General features: G+C 46.0%; 1 protein-coding gene across 1 annotated transcript; it reads left to right on the top strand.

Moving 5' to 3' along the window:
• Positions 1-1,221: 1,221 nt before the first annotated feature.
• LOC139613537 (potassium/sodium hyperpolarization-activated cyclic nucleotide-gated channel 2-like) lies at positions 1,222-16,828 on the top strand. Its single transcript, XM_071470270.1, has 9 exons — positions 1,222-3,399; positions 8,981-9,187; positions 9,514-9,727; positions 10,052-10,213; positions 11,221-11,439; positions 11,707-11,853; positions 11,956-12,196; positions 12,340-12,504; positions 12,911-16,828. Exons 1-9 carry the CDS (start codon positions 2,705-2,707, stop codon positions 15,388-15,390), a joined length of 4,530 nt encoding a protein of 1,509 aa, XP_071326371.1. The 5' UTR covers positions 1,222-2,704; the 3' UTR covers positions 15,391-16,828.
• The last annotated feature ends 216 nt before the right edge of the window (positions 16,829-17,044 follow it).

Raw genomic sequence — 17,044 nt, 5'->3', positions numbered from 1 at the left:
TGGAGATAAGGCTTTCATTTCTGTCCATAGTCCTGAGCTTATCTCTATGACAGTGCAGTTCTTGTGGCTTTCATGAGCAGAGCCGGGAGATGCAGAGACGACGGGTATTGGACTACACCTCCTTTTGTCCACTGAGATGACCCAGACGCCCACATCTGCATACTGTTCTCCCATAAACTTAATTATATCTATTCCTGTGTAGGGCTTTCTCATGTCGGAGGATGTTTTACGTGACGTACACACCTTTCTTCTGCAAGCATCCTCCTCTGGTTTTTCCTCTCCAGCTCTAATGTGCCTTCAGTCCTCCTCTCAGTTAATTTCAAAATCTGTCAGGCACTCTTACATAGACTGAGCACTGCAAATATATTTGTGGAAGGTTTAATGACATTCAAAGGACTTTTATCTTTATTCTTCCAAATGGGGCCTGTGGTTGTAGATTGCTATAATTATTGATGCATTAGTGCATTAATTAGGAAGCAATTTAATTTTATAGCTGCTTGAGAAGACACTAATCTATATACTAATGTCTGGATTCATTTTTAGAACATGCACCACATTTTAAAAGATGGTCATATGTTTTGTATATAAAATAAAGTATACAGCTGTCAGATAAATGTAGAATACAATATTTGCTTCTGCAAATGTAAATGCTCTGGTGGAGTTGAAGTAGCTATAGCCTACATGAAAGTTGTGTAAAGAACAGTATTAGACTGTACTTTGTTACTTTTCAGCTCTTGTGTGATTTATAAGGTTGTTCACTCTGTGTTTAAGCATGAACGACATGAATGAACCCCGCTCTCCACTTAACTCTCAAGTTTATAAAACGACTCATTAATACGCGACAAATTGCTAATTGTGTAAAACTTGGCTTGCATAAAACACAACACTCACGGAGTCCTTTTAAATTAACTGCCACCATATATCAGCTCAGGGCAACGTTAGAAAGCCAGCGTTTAATTTCCCGCTGGTATAAAACACTTGAGCTTTGTGTCCTTCAGCTTAGTTTGGACGAGACATCGTTTAATGGACATAAACTGATTGTAGCCTATTTGTTCCATGTCGTTTTACATTTGTCACCGTGGGGAAAAAGGCTTGCTCTTTTTTTTCCCCCGAGATTTAAATAAAGTTTCACCATCACTCTCTCCATCACGCACTCCCTCTGTATTGGTGAGAGGGGATGACGCGCGGCCTGTACCTGCGAGGGATGCGTGCGTCTTGCCGGCCGGGCATGCGGCCTTGGGGGATGGATGATGATGATGGGGATGCGGATGCCATGGCAACAGGCCGATTAGATCCAGACCTTTATATGCACATTTATTTATTTAATATTTCATTTGTATGCGCTGCGCGCCTCGGTGGACGTGTCTCCTCGACCTCTGAGTGTTGAGTCAGAGTAAGAAGTGGATCTCAGCTTCAACCTGGTCTTCATCGGCTCTAAAGAGGCTGCGGAGGAGCAGACGGCATTAAACGCTCAACAAGTTGTTTTATTTTTACAGACGCTTTTGGGCTCGTCGGAGCGCGCCGTTTTACACCGGAGCACTTGTTCTGTTGAAATATAAAAACAGATTTATCTGCGCTCGTCGTATTCTGGACACAATGTCATTGAAAGTCGGCAGAAGTGGAGATACATGGCAGCCCCAGCTGATGACAGAACAGAATATTTCGGGCGTCATACTATGAACACCTGACCAAGTTCATCCCGGCATCAGCCTAACAAAATCGCACTGCTGTAGACCGGCGGTGTCTCCTCTGGCTGTCTGAGCGCCTCAGTCACAGACAGGCAACATTTCGGCGCGCCTCCCTTCACGATGAGTGGTGTTTCCGCTCGGCTGCTGAAAAAAAATGACAACGTGCCGCGGACTCCGTGAAAACATGGGCTAGATTTGGGGTAATTTGACTCGCGTTTGCCTGCTGGTCTGCTTTTCTGTGTGCGTGTTTCTGGTTGATGATAGTGTGCGTGTCAGAATGAATCAGTGCGCCTCGGAGTGTGAGCGCCCGTGTGTGCCGATTATGTGCGTCCCTTATGTCCATTAACAACCCATCCCTCCTGACGGAGGATCAAGTGTCCTTGTCATTCATCCGCGGATGAATGTTCCCCACTCTGCCACCTTATAGCTCTGATCATCTCTTATATAATGACCTGTGTTGAAAATAGCAAAATTGGGTGAAGAGCCCGGACATATAGACTGACACCGACGGCCAATGAACGGCGAGCTCCGTTATCTACAAAGGACCGGGAATCCGGTGCCAATATGACCGGCGTCGGAGCGTTGAGGGCGGCTGTGGAGAGAGGAGGGAGGGCCTCGGGCGGAGAGCAACGTTTCAAGGACGAGGAAGGAGGAATGTTACAGAAACATCTGTAAGGACAAAGGAGACTCTTTAAGGAAGAGGAAAAGTGCAGCTGCTGGCGCTACACTGGCAGGGTGAAGGATTTCATGTCTGGATGGGGCTTTTTCCAAGGGCACCGAGGTAAGCATGGCCACATCGGCGGAGAGAGGGCGGAGGTGTGAGCTGTCAGCTCCAGGAGAATGACTGGAGACACAGAGGACACTTTCCTTTAACGTTCTTCAATTTATCATTCAGATTGACATTGACACTGTAATCTAGCCAGGCCGACTGAACTGAACAATAGTTTTCCTGAGGGGGCGGGAGTTACAGGTTATATTCACCCTCCCCACACCCACCTCCTCCTCCCTGAGTTGGGATGGATGGGGTGGCTGGAGGTGTGGGTACCCCCGGCAGCGCCGGGGGGTCTGGGGGTGACAGTCTGCCCAGACGTAACGGAGGGGACTCGAAGCGGCGCAGTAAGGGCAGCCTGCCCTCCCCGGGCTACAGGCTGTCCCAGGCCTCACTGGAAGGAGAGAAGGGCTCCTTCGGGGCAGACAGCACCTCCTCAGGTGCACGGGGTCGTCGCCTCTCCATCATGAGCTCCTCCACCAGGGACGGCCTCCCCTTCCGCACAGCGGGCACCCCAACCACCCCGGTGCCCCTGCCTCCACCGCCCTCCTCGTCTGCCACAGCCCATCCTCCACCGCGCTCAGTGGGCTTTGCCGCGTCCCGCGCCGCCCTGGCCTCCACCTCCTCCACCGGGACTGGAGTCATGGTGGTGGCCACCGGCCCAGAGACCACCACTACCACGACCTGCAACACCACTGCAGCAGGTACCCCTGAGCTGGTGGGTCAGTCTGGACTGGGTGGGTTTGGCATGGGGCTGGACGGAGAGGACTACAGCAACTCCAACCAGAGCACCTTCATCCAGAGACAGTTCGGAGCCATGCTTCAGCCCGGAGTCAACAAGTTCAGCCTGCGCATGTTTGGATCCCACAAAGCTGTGGCACTGGAGCAAGAAAGACTGAAATCAGCAGGGGCGTGGATTATACACCCCTACAGCGACTTCAGGTATGGAGCCACACACACACACACACACACACACACACACACACACACAGCCTGATGTTGGTTTATAAAATAGGCTGAATGCCACTTGTAGCACATAAGACACATGAAATGTCTTTTGGTAGAAATATGGATCAAAGCAAGCTGAAACAGCTCTGTTTAGCAGCACACTTGAAGCTTAATGATAGACTCTTAAGTAGATGGTGGAACAGGGAAAGAGAAACAGATCATACATTCAGCAGCCTCTTAAGTTGCTAACAGGGGAATGGGGAGGACAACTGGGAGGAGAGAACGACATGCAATAGGCTAAATATATATTGCCAACAGTAGTGTATAGGAGATGTGAGGATACAAAGAAAAGGGAGGCAGAGTCTCTGGAGGAAACAGGGTAGAATCAGAGGATGTATGAACGGTTAAATGAAAAAAGAGGAGTGGAGTAGATGAAAAGTCCTTGGGGGCATGATGAAGGCAGAGTCAGAGGTGTTTATGGAAAGGGCAGTGTGTAGGTAACAGGCTGTCCAGGACAGACGCCACACAACAATGTCAGGTCATCCATCTGTAAAATAACAAGAGAAAATGACGGATTGTAGCCTGTTGTTTCCAAAAGAAGTAGTCTCACAGTTAGAGGGAGATGGAGGCGAGGAGCTGCAAATTAGGAGGACAAATTTAGCCAAGAGGTGTTTTGCTGATTAGGGAGCAGTAAGAGATGCCTTCCATGTCAATTAGGTAAAATGTTAAGTTTGTTTTCATGTGAACAGTGGATGAACCCAGCACAGCACTCCCTGCTGGTGACTCCATGCATGAAGTTTGATTCCTCTGTCACCTGAACTGAACAATTAGCACAAGAATCAATAACACTTAAGTAGAAAATGACTATTGAGGCTGTTAATTTTGGGTTTCCTTGAGTAAAAGTCTCCTCATGAAGATGAAGATGAACCTGATAGTAAATTCCCATGGTAAAAACGATTAGTCAATTAACCCATCACTCAATTGACAGAAAATAAACTATTTTTTATCATCTAATAATCGTTTCAGTAATTTTTCAGTTATTTTAAAGCAAAAAATGACGTTTCCCTGTTTCTGCCTCTCCAGTGTGAGAATTAAGACTTTTTTCTCTTTATCATTAGATAACTAAATACTTTTGGGTTTAGGTCTGGTGGTCAGACAAAACAAGACATTAGAAAACATCATCTTGAGCTCTGAGGAACTGTGATGGGCATTTTATATAGACATATATTATATAGACAAAACAGCTGTTCCATTAATGGAGAAAAAAACCAGCTGGTTAACTGACAATGAAAATAATAATTAGTCACAGCCCTAGCAATGTTTCTCTCTGTGCTAGGGAGGGCAGTTTTGTCAATGCCAACATGCCTCAAACACACCAGTCTTACACCCACACACACACACACACACACACACGTTTTAATATTGACTGACATGTGAGCCATCCATGGGCATGCCAGTCCTCAGCTGTTACAGACTTTGCATAAGTACACTATTTAAATGTGCAGGTGGACAGCAGAGGGAGAGGCAGCATTCATAATCTCCAGACAGACTGCAGCAACAATGGATGACTTGATCCCCAAGGCTCCTGGCCCACTTTTGTCTCTTCAGCCGCTCACAGACACACACACACACACACACACACACACACACACGCTCACACACAGACTGAGTCGTTTTGTATCGTCTGTCAATCTGATGATCACCCACAAGTGCTGCTTACGAGTCGGCTGACGGGTGATACGGTGAATGAAGTTAGTGAAGGGACGGAGGGAAGCATGGATGAAGGGGTGTGGATGAATGAATCTCAGTCCCTCCTGTGCCTATTGATATGTGTGCAAGATATCTAAAGATGTTAATAGTCCTAATTATCCATCTTGGAGAATCACAATTGAATATTTATCAATTATGCATGGCATCTTAAATTATGCAAGTTGAGTATGCATTATGCATAATTCAGTCATCTAACTTTTCAGGTGAGTACCTGTCGTCTGGAACTTTGTGAGGCCAGAGCGAGACAGAAGGGAAGACAGATAAAGCCCCTTTATGTGTTTTTGTCCGGGTACTGACCTTGAACAGGATGGCTTCTGTGTGTGTGTGTGTGTGTGTGTGTGTGTGTCTGTGTGTGTGTGTGTGTGTGTGTGTGTGTGTGTGTGTGCAGTAATATGAATGCTTGAGTGTGGTCTGTTATTACTGGGTCTGATGATAAGCTCCCATGCCCTTCACCTCATGAAGAAAAGAGTTGAGTTGCTGCTGCTGCTCCTATACATAACACGAGGCAGAAGAGGTGAGGAAAATTCATCATCTGGCACAACGAGAGGCATACAAAGTGAGAGGGCCATGAGAGGAGGGAGGAAAACACAGAAAGGCAGACGGTTCGGTCTGTCAACAGAGATAAGTCGTGTTGAAACGGGGTTGGTGGCATTGAACATATAGTAACAGAGATTTATTATATAATAGCTGGTTGCTGTCGTGCTTGTTTGTCTGTACGTCTGGCAGGATGATGGGTGGAAACTTGCTCAGAACTGACATCTGGCCAACTGCGAACTGGGAACCAATCACAGGCTGCCCAGGAGATACTTGGCCTCAATTACAGTAGAATTAGTGTTTGGTTTGACAACAGCTGAGCAGGTAGATGCAGGTCAGTTCTCCTCCAGCACCTGTTCATGTTCAGAGTGGAATACTGATGAGGCCGTGGAGAACAGCTCTGATTGCATTTGCAATTCTTATGTGTGTGTATAAGAGAGACTTTGTGGGTGTGTGCACAGTACACACAGGTCAGCGTGCATGTCTACCTGCATGAACTGCACACAATACATGACCCAGAGCTGCATCAGTGGACAGATGGGAGATCAGAAATCAGGCTCTGTCAGATATTTTGCCTTACATGACGAACCTTCACATCAGCTTTAGTTTGGATCTGACATCTTCTTTTGTCTGTTTGATTGTTCCTATTTATTTGGTGTCACAATGAACTCAAATCAGCTGCCACATCTCAGTGAGAGCAGCAAATTCTACCACACAGAGGCTGATGGATGTCACATGTAAAATGTCTTCTATTTCCTTCCTCAGCAAACTAATACATTTTTCTTGCACAATATTGAGATCAGATTATGTTGCAACAGTGCATATCATTTTCTGTGTGTGTGTGTGTGTGTGTGTTTTTAGACAGGAGAAAGACATTATATATTGGTATACTTCCCCATAGGTTGATGTACGATTGCAACTCATTAATCTGTTGAATATTATCTAGATTAATTGGTTTGATCAGTCAGTGGTGGAAAATGCCCATCACAAAGTCCAAAGTTGAGATATTCAAATGGCTTGTTTTGCCTGAGCAACAATTTAAAACCCCCAAAAAATATGTTTAAAATAATATATACAGTTCGACTGTAAATCTGTGGCCTGTGGGTGATGTTTTATATATGGATACTAGCACTGATAGACATAAACAACCAGCGTAGTACAATGTGATTTACTGAATTGCTCCCTATAATCAGAGTTAACAAAGTGTGTCCTCAAGGTCAGGAATAAATCTCCATCGCCATCACAACAGCTACAGAATCGCTGTGTCTGTGTTGCTGTAAATATTCCCTGTATTTATTGCCAGTGATTATGAAGTGATACGTCTGTCAGTATAAGTGACAAAGTCAGGATGTGTATGAGTGTGTGTGTGTGTGTGTGTGTGTGTGTGTGTGTGTGTGTGTATAGCAGAGTGATGACTCATACTTCTTCATAATCTTCATCAGTGTAGTTGTAGCATCACACCATGAGGTTGCGTTACTAAATAAGCGCCCAATAGCAATCGACCAGTGAACTCGATTGTACTTTCTCACAGAGAGAGGGAGGGAGATTGGACAGAGAGAGATGTGAAGAGAGAGGACGCAAAAAGAAGCAAGTCATTGATATGGGGTAAGGTGATGGATAAAGGGATTAGGAGCAGAGAGGAAGAAAGATGACAGGCATCCTCTTCAGATGATTGTATCACCTCCTCTGTCACACTTTAATCACTTCCAGCATCCCGTGATTTTATGAGGAGGCTACGTCACCCAGTAATACCCTCCAGTATGAAATAGAGATTGATGAGGCCTCCCAAGGTTACTGATCATTTGCCTCCTTTTGTCCCTCTCTGTCTGTCTCTCTTTTTTAAATTCAATTCAGTTCAGTCCTGCTCTGCATAACCGGCATGAAAGATAAAGGCTGGACTTTCTGTTGCCAAAGCACTTGCAAAGACAGAAACCGACTTTTATATGAAACATTCATATACAGTATACCACCACTGCACTTACTCTTCAAGGAGGAATTTGCACTTCTTACTGTCCTGGATGAGCCCCAACTGGCCATCTGGCTCAGGGGCTGTGACAAAGAAAAGACTATATATAGTAAAAAATTTAACATAAGAATATATATAAGAAAATGAGATAAAAGGATTAACTGAAAGAAAAGATGGTGCTGTTGGCAGGGGAAGAGAAGGACTAGAAAGTTTGAACAAACTGGAGTTGAGGGCTTTCAAAGATGAGGGCATTCACTAGACAGGGAGGTGTTAATGAAAGGCACTGTCAAGTTGCATTATGGTTATTGTAGGATCCAGTGTTTTTGAAGCTTGACACATAGGGAGACCAAAAGTTGCAATATCTTGTCCTATATTGCTTTAATTTTGAACATTATGAAAGTGAGATACTTAATCCCTTTTGGTCTGTTTTCTCAGATTTATTTGTTCAGCACAGGGGAGTAAAATGAACAGATGTTCAGGCTCAGTCTTCTTTATTGTGCAGGAGAACGACTAGGAAGCATGGCCTCAATACACTGAACCACAGCAGATATTTTGGCTTGTCATAACAGGAAAAGCACAGATGCTACTGATAACATTAACAGTGCCTGGTTTATTCATTTAATCTGTGTCCATGCTACAAAATAGTTGTGATAGCATGCTGTTTCAGTTAGTATACAAAAAAAAAAATGTAATTTAACAATTACTTAACAGCTAATACCTGGGACAGCAGATGCCAATAAAACTGCAACATTTGAATGTCACTGCCAGTTAAACTTCACAAATAAACAAAATATGTATTTTTCCTAAGATTTAATAATTCTTTTGTTTTCCATGTTTTTTGAAGCTGTTTCACATCTACCCACAATTTAAATTTTTTCCAACTGTGAGGAGGTATTTAGCATGCATTGTATTGTATTGTATTGTATTGTATTGCATTGTAGACTGTTTGGTGTGAATGTACTTCATTTAGTCTCTTCTGCATCAACACACTACATACTAAAATACTGCTTAGAATAAGTGTAATATGGATTTGGGACATGCCAAATGACAGTGAGCCACCATGCACAACACCAGGTCCAAAGCAGCAAAATGACATTCACCCATCATCAGGTTTATTATTTACACTTGAGCTTTTCAGACTGTGACATGTCAACATGCCCTCTGTGCAAAAAGACCCATCAGTATAAATTTAAGACAAAAACAAGAAGAGAGAAAATAAGGGGAAAATACATAAAGAGAACTGTATCTGAAACTTTTGGCAGGGCAACAGAAAACAGTTGAAAATCTCTGTCTTTCTCTTTCTAGATTCTACTGGGACCTGTTGATGTTACTGTTGATGATGGGGAACTTAATCATCCTGCCAGTGGGCATCACTTTCTTTAGAGAGGAGAACACTCCCTCATGGATCATCTTCAACGTGGTCTCTGACACCCTCTTCATGGTTGACTTGGTACTCAACTTCAGGACTGGCATCGTCAAGGAAGACAGTACTGAGATATTGCTGGACCCCAGGTCAGTAGAGGCATTTGTGTGTGTACTAGTGTTATATGTCAAGAGCAGGGTCATTGTGCATGTGTGGTGTGGCATATCAATGCAGCAGCTTTGTTGCCACAAATTTAAATTTGCTCTTCTGGCCATCTGTTGGGTTTGTGTTCACACAAATCCATGTATGAGATGTGAAAAGGTGACATGCAGCCAGTGGCAGAGCTTTGTTCACGTTCCAGTTCTGTTGCTGTTGAATATTGATGAAGATCATTTTATGCCAGCCAAATGTTGGAATCACTTCTACAAAGCTAGATTGCCAAACATCTCTGGTCTTCCATTCTATCCTTACTCAGGGCGATCCGTCAGAACTATCTGAAGAGCTGGTTCCTCGTAGACTTTGTGTCATCCATCCCGGTGGATTATATTTTCCTAATGGTGGACAGCCTGGACTCGGAGGTCTACAGGACGGCCAGAGCGTTGCGCATCGTCCGCTTCACCAAAATCCTGAGCCTGCTTCGGCTACTACGCCTGTCCAGACTCATCCGCTACATCCACCAGTGGGAGGAGGTGAGAACCAGAGCCCAGGGAACAGACATTGCAAAGAGAGAAGCGAGTTGAAGGGAAAAAGATATTTGTGTGAAAGAGGTAGTTATTAAGCCTGTGAATATTCTCATTTGTCCAGGTCATAGTATCTCAAAGGAGTTTTAAATCGAAAGCAACTGGACTTGGTTATTTGTCTAGGAAGACATTTCACCTCTCATCCAAGAGGCTAACTGATGAAGCCTCTTGGATGAGAGGTGAAACGTCTTCCTAGACAAATAACCAAGTCCAGTTGCTTTCAATTTAAAACTCCTTTGAGAGGTAGTTATTGTTTCCTCTGCTCCTCCTCAGATCTTCCATATGACCTACGACCTTGCCAGTGCCATGGTTAGGATCGTAAACCTGATTGGTATGATGCTGCTGCTATGCCACTGGGATGGCTGTCTCCAGTTCCTGGTCCCCATGCTGCAGGACTTCCCTCCTGACTGCTGGGTTTCTAAGAACCTGATGGTGGTGAGTCTCTAAACAGCTGTCTGCATGCATGTGACTGTTATTTTTAATATGTTACAGTAAATGATTGTATTGTGTAGAGAACAAAAAAAGACACAACATTCAGTTTGAGTCGAATGAAACACACAAAGCACTGTCTCAGCTTGTTTGAGCAGTGTGCACATTATTTATTTCAGATGAAAGCAAACCATAGATTCTGAAAGGCCTGAGTTTAGGTTATCTGTGTGTGTGCAGAGTGATGCTGTTTATCAGATCTGACATTGTTTGCTCCTTATCCGTGTTAATTGGCTCATGCAGCGACATGTCCAGTTGGAATAAGATCGACTATCGTCATCACAAAAATAAAAAAGATTCTCCAATTAAAAATCTCAACTGTGATCAGGTGGAGGTTTAAGTGCACGCAAACAGTCGAAGGCCCAGGGACCTGCTGGAGATTTCGTCACGGGTGTGCATGTATATGGACATGGATGCCGGTGAATGCACACAGATACACAGCTGTATGAATAGCTGATTCATGTCTCAGCGGTTGCCTGGGTGACTGTTGCTAAGCAGGCTGATGCTGGGATTTTCCCCAGAGAAAGTCCCCTCATCTGTTGGACCATTAACATCTTAGTATAATTGGACTCACACGCTGCCTAAAACAAAGGGCACATACACACACACACACACACACACACACATTGACTCAAATAGAGGCCGGTATTTTATTTGTAGTCCTTAGCCCGTTTAATAATGTATGATGACTGGCCTTTTATTGTCTCTGTGGTTTCATACTTTCTGTAGCCACTCTGTTTTGAAGCAGAGTACTTTTTGACAGTTAAATTGCGCTGCTGTTACAGATTATGATCTCAGCTTTTCTAAAGTCGAGTGGCTGAGCGCCTCTGAGGGGAAAATGCTTCTGTAACCTGACTAAAAATAAGAACAGTTCAATATAACAGTGCCTTGGTAATTAACACTTGAAACTTCTTTTACTCCTTCTGTCACCCTCTCTGTCTGTCTCCCACTCACAGAATGACACATGGGGCGTGCAGTACTCCTATGCTCTGTTCAAAGCCATGAGCCACATGTTGTGTATTGGGTATGGTGCCCAGGCTCCAGAGGGGATGACTGATGTGTGGCTCACCATGCTCAGTATGATCGTAGGCGCCACCTGCTATGCCATGTTTATCGGCCATGCCACCGCTCTCATCCAGTCGCTGGACTCCTCACGACGACAGTATCAGGAAAAGGTGAAACATGACACTCACCCATCTGTTACTTCATCCAGCTCTCCCTGAACCCTTCCTTTTCCGTCGGACTAGGACACAAACTTTGTGCTGTGTGTGGTGCAGGTTTTAGAGATGTGGGCGATGCTGCAAAATGACTTTGGTCCAATACCAAGTTATAGCAGGGCAAGAATCACAGATATTAGTATGGTACTTAAGGTATTGATCTGTTCATTCCTAGTGTGGCTGTGTGCAGATCCCTGACCTGTGCATGTGTGTGTGTTATTGCAGTACAAGCAGGTGGAGCAGTACATGTCATTCCATAAGCTTCCTGCAGATGTTCGGCAAAAGATCCACGAGTACTATGAGCACCGCTTCCAGGGGAAAATGTTTGATGAGGAGAACATCCTGGGAGAACTCAGTGAGCCACTGAAAGAGGTAAAAAAATTCACAAATACCCACACACCTACACATAGAAACCATGAATGCTGGTACATCCCTGCAGCAAATTCCTAAGACTTCCCTTCTCTCTTCATCTAGGAGATAGTGAGCTTTAACTGCCGCAGCCTGGTGGCTAACATGCCGCTGTTTGCCAACGCTGATCCTAACTTTGTGACCGCGGTGCTGACCAAGCTCCGCTTTGAAGTGTTTCAGCCTTCTGACTTCATCATCCGCGAGGGCACAGTTGGACGGAAGATGTATTTCATCCAACACGGACGAGTCAGTGTGCTGACCCGTGGCAACAAGGAAACCAAGCTGAGTGATGGGTCTTACTTTGGAGGTGAGGACAGTTAGGTATCTCTGAGGTTAAATAAGAATGGTAAGTCATAGGGGAAGAGGATACTTGCCTGAGAGATAGAAGATGAAGATGAGGGTAGTTCTGTGTATACTGTATTACTCCATTGTCTCTCCTCCCACATTCAGAGATCTGTTTGCTGACACGTGGACGGAGGACAGCGAGCGTCCGCGCAGATACATATTGTCGCCTGTACTCCCTTAGTGTGGACAGCTTTAACGAGGTGCTGGAGGAACATCCAATGATGCGGCGTGCCTTTGAAACTGTCGCTGTTGACCGGCTGGACCGTATTGGTAACGTGTGGATTTCTGATTGCAGCACACAATTCCCTCACCATCATATCTCTGCAGAAACTTGCTATTTTCCATTCAGCTTTTTTATTCTTCAATGACCTTCATAAACACTCTTGCAATTATCCATCCAATTTTGCTAAGTTTCCAAGGCGCTTTGTCAGGCATGTCCTCCACTAGAGGTCAAAACTCATCTTTGAAAACAAGCTGAGAGAAATAAAAGCTGACATAATAAAGGATGAGCAATGTTCTCAGTGAAGAACAGAAAAACCTTCAGGGTAAAACTCCAGCTGTCTGCTGTGTGTTCAGTAGACAACTCTGCCTTCTATAGAGTAAAACTTTTACTTTCATTTCTGGAAATTATTTTCACAGTTAATGTCTCAGAATGTCTCCATTTTCTACACTACAGGCAGGAAGAACTCCATGCTCCTGCGGAAGTCATCCCAGGGTGGTTCGCTGGGGGGCAGTATGGGTCGTGGTGGAGGCCGGGGTGGAGGGGGTCCAGGAGCAGGGGGAGGCCTTGCAGCAGGCGGGCTGGGTTCCTGTGACAGCATGTTGGTGCAGCAGATTGTCAAACATGACAGCATGCCGGCCATGCAGGATGCCATCGCTGCGGCTGCTGCAGGAAGAAGCGGAGTCATGGGAGGAAGTGGCACAGTGTCTCCTCGTCCACGCCCAGTCATCTGGGCGCCGCTGGTCCACGCTCCCCTGCAGACTGCAGCTGCCACCAGTAATGTAGCCATCGCCCTCATGCACCAGCAGCAGCAACAACAGCAGCAGCTCCAGCAGTTGCAGCAGCAACATGCACTTGGAGGTGCTTTCTTCCTGCCTTCCCCTCTTATCTCCCCCTCGCCCTCCTCTTCTTTCCCTCTGTCACCCCCTCGTGCCCCTGTGTTACAGCCCCTCCGCCCCTCTGTGAGCTCCCTCATTGGGATGATGACGATGGGAGGGATGGGTGGTTTGTCCCCACGAGGAGGATTTCCTGCCTCCCCCTCAACCATGGGCCCTCCTGGTGGGGTGACATCACCACCTATTGCTAAAACACCACCAGCTCCAGCTTCTTCTGTCCCAACTTCTGTCCAACAAGGAAGGACTCTTCATTACAGCCTCCGCCTCCAAGCTGATCATCCTTCAGTGATTGCTGGATCGCTTGGAACCCCGACAGGAGGAGGACCACCAACTCCACCCCTCCACAAGGTACCATCCACTACCCCTGCAGCTGCTTCTGGTGCCCCGGCAGATGGCAACACTTCTGTTACAGGTCAGCAGGGAGCAAAAGAAGCTCTGCTACGTCATGGAGGAAACAGCTCTCAGGGTCTGCCAGCACTGGGCAGACTCACCCAAGAGGCCAGGCTGCTGTCTGCCTCACAGCCCACTCTGCCTCACCGCTCATGGGCTGGAGTGCAGCCACACCCGCCTCTCCACCGCAAGGCCTCTGGAGGTAATTTGTTGGCGGCTCCTTTCCTGGCAGGGCAGTTAGCCAGGGGAGGAAGTGCAGGCATGCTGACCTCCAACACTCCAGTACAGCTGGTAACAAATATACCGTTTAATTCACAAATACAAGCACAGGCTTCAGTTCCCACTCAGCCCACTATGGCACAGGCCATCTCTGCAAACACAGGCACATATGTACAATCTGCGCCTCACACCGCCTCTGTATCCACACCCACAGCTGCACACGTGACTTCTGCAGCTTCTATGCCATCGTCCTCTCCTCCAAAACAAACCCCGCTCTCCTCTGCCACCCCTTCACCTGCACCCACCCCCTCATCTCCTACCCCCATCCTCTCCCAAACACCTCGCCCAAAACCAATCCCAATGACCCCCTCTCGCTCCTCCTCTCCTCCTCCCTGCTCCACCCCACCTTCAGCAGTAACAAGCCCCTTGTCACTCTCTTCGACTCCTCGTCCCAAGCTGATCCCTACACCTACCCCCCGTTCTTCCTCTCCCTCTCCCTCCTCCACACCGCCTCCATCCTCTGTTTCCACCCCTGTTCCACTACCTCATACTTATGGGCCCAAATCATCTCTTACCTCCTCTCCTCCTCCTTCCTCCTTGGTCTCTTCCCCCCCGCATCCCCAGAGCCCCAGAGCCAAGGCATCCAACACGCCTCCTTCTGCCTCTCCGCTGTCTGGCCCCAGTCCCGCCTCAACTCCAGTCCCTTCTCTGATTCCAGCTCCTACTCAGACTACTCGCACCCGCACCTCTACCCCCTCCCAAACTCCTGTGCAAACCGTCACACCTGTTACTCCTACCCAGGTCGTTACCCCAACACCTTCCCCCTCCCCGACCCCTGTTACATCTGTTCCATCCCTAAGTAAAACCCCAACTTGTCTACAGCCATCTGTCTCCAGCTCAGTCAGGGGCCCCGCCTCGAGCCAAATCCCAAAACAGGCCTCACCTCTAACCCCAACCCAAACTTCAGCTCTTGCCTCGTCACCTGCTAGCGCTACCCCTCCTACTAAAGTAACCTTCTCAGTTCATCCTGTAAAGCAAACCCCTCCTGTCCTTACTCCAAGCCCCACTTCAGGCTCCAGCTGCTCCACCAAACCAACCCCAACAACACCCTCATCCTCAACAACTTTATGCCCCTCCTCTCTCACAACCGCCTCCTCCTCCACCACCTCACCAAGTGTCCCATCTGCCTCCTCTCAAACCCCAAAACAAATGCCAACCACCTTAGCTGCTCATACCCACTCCTCAGAACTAAACACAGCCTCTACCACTGCCCAGACCTCTCAGGCATCTACCAGTACATCCACTCAGTCCGCACACACAGTCACTCCTGCCAACACCACCTCCCCTAAAGATGGGAAAAAGGACCCTCAGCCAGAACTCACCAGAAAAGACTCAGAGGGACTAAGACACAAACTGCCTGCCAACATGTGAGAAAGAGGAGGAAGAAGATCTCAAAGGATGCTGGGCTTTGTGTTGAGGCTGGTCAAAGCATGGCTATACAGAGTTGTGTCAGAGTTGGCACCAGACATCCAATGATGCATTCACTCTAGGATGTGATTGTCTTAGATCATCATGTGATGCTCAACCAAGCCATCGGTAGAGGAGAAAGACTTTATGAGTGTGTTGAGTAGTGCAGGCTGAGGTAGGGTCAAGAAAAAAACATACAAATGTATACATACATATCTGTGTTAGTGATTGTTGGAGCAAGCAGGGGAGCTGAAGTGGAAATATATCACAGTATACACCGTAAAATGGAAACGGAAGCAATAGCGGAGAGTCAGAAAAAAAAACTGTGGTATATGTTAAAAGTATAAAAAAAAAAAATGACGTGAAAACAGCAATACATGTGAAACATTTCAGACTCTCATAATGTCACAGGAAATAACTTTGACAATAATAATAAATGTGAGAAAATAATAATCTTTCTGCTGTGAGAAGGAAAGTCTATTGTGATATGAATATGCAGGCAATAGAGCAGACACTTCCTGATTTCCAGCTCCACCTCCCTCTTGCCTCCCATTCTTCACCAAAGTGTAATATTTTCTCATCAGAATAATAATAATAATTATAAGGATATAGCATTTAAAAATCACTGTAAAGTTAATGCTCATATGAATTTGAATACTTAGGAGCAGTCCACTGGTAGTTTTGTCGTCCCAGGTGTGTGGTGTTTAGTTTTTAAACAAGACAAAACTTTTAACCCTACATGTTCACTCTGACGACTTCTGTGAATTGTGTTTTTTTGTGTGACACACAATACTGCTCTACTGTGCTCTGTGGCTGACTTGATTTTGTTCCACCCGGCTCCGTGTACTGTAAATACGTGCCTCTCTGTGGGTCTGTTGTATGCTTCCTCACCCCTCGGCCTCTTTGTCTTTCATCTCTTGTCTGTCTCGCCGCCTTTCATCTGATTTCACAGCTCTGGTCGCTAACTGCTTCTTTGACACTCACAGACTCTCTCCCTTTCTCTCGCTTCACCCGTGACTTTGCTTTCTGCTGCCATCAGCCTCATGTTCAACTGGCAGTCTCCTCCGTCTGTTGCCCTAAGACACTGTTTCAGTGCCATTTCCAGTGATGTTTGATGTTTTGTGTGGGTAGCAACAAGGCATTTCTGTCTTAACCCCTGATACCATGTTGCCTAGACTAAATATTTAAGGACCAAATGTTTTATTTTTTATTTATCACAGCTTTAGCTTTTGAACAGAAAAAAAATGGCTAATAATGCTGTAAAAATGACGAGTCTGGCGTTGAAGGTGCCAATTGTGATGATGATGATGATGATGATGATGGTATTCTTCAGAGCCATGAAGGTGATGTTGATGAAGATGGTGTATATCTGGATGTAAGAATAAAGCGGATTTAGATATCATATTGTTGAGTGTGATGACGCATGAGCTCATTTGTGTTTCTGTTTGTGTGTCTGAGTCCTGTGTACATGTGTGTTTTTATAACACTGTGAAGGTAACAACAAGTAAGACAACTGGCAACATAGCAACACAATTCAGTTCAAACTGAAATGTTGGTGGCTGAGACTCTTTCGACATTTGCGGTGCAAATGGAGACAGTTTTTAAATGTGGTTGCTTT

Source organism: Trachinotus anak, unplaced genomic scaffold (assembly GCF_046630095.1).
Source record: "Trachinotus anak isolate AG129_WGS33_773 ecotype Australia unplaced genomic scaffold, CSIRO_AGI_Tana_v1 ptg000032l, whole genome shotgun sequence".
NCBI classification, from domain to species: Eukaryota; Metazoa; Chordata; class Actinopteri; order Carangiformes; family Carangidae; genus Trachinotus; species Trachinotus anak.
Note: the sequence above shows the minus strand (reverse complement) of the source record. Positions and strands in the feature narration are given on the sequence as shown.

Bases quoted from the DNA above. Each gene is read 5' to 3' on its own strand.
- LOC139613537 (XM_071470270.1), top strand. From the start codon at position 2,705: ATGGATGGGGTGGCTGGAGGTGTGGGTACCCCCGGCAGCGCCGGGGGG. The intron at 11,440-11,706 runs GTGAAACATGAC...GTGTTATTGCAG, and splicing joins GACGACAGTATCAGGAAAAG to TACAAGCAGGTGGAGCAGTA. The intron at 12,505-12,910 runs GTAACGTGTGGA...TCTACACTACAG, and splicing joins TGACCGGCTGGACCGTATTG to GCAGGAAGAACTCCATGCTC.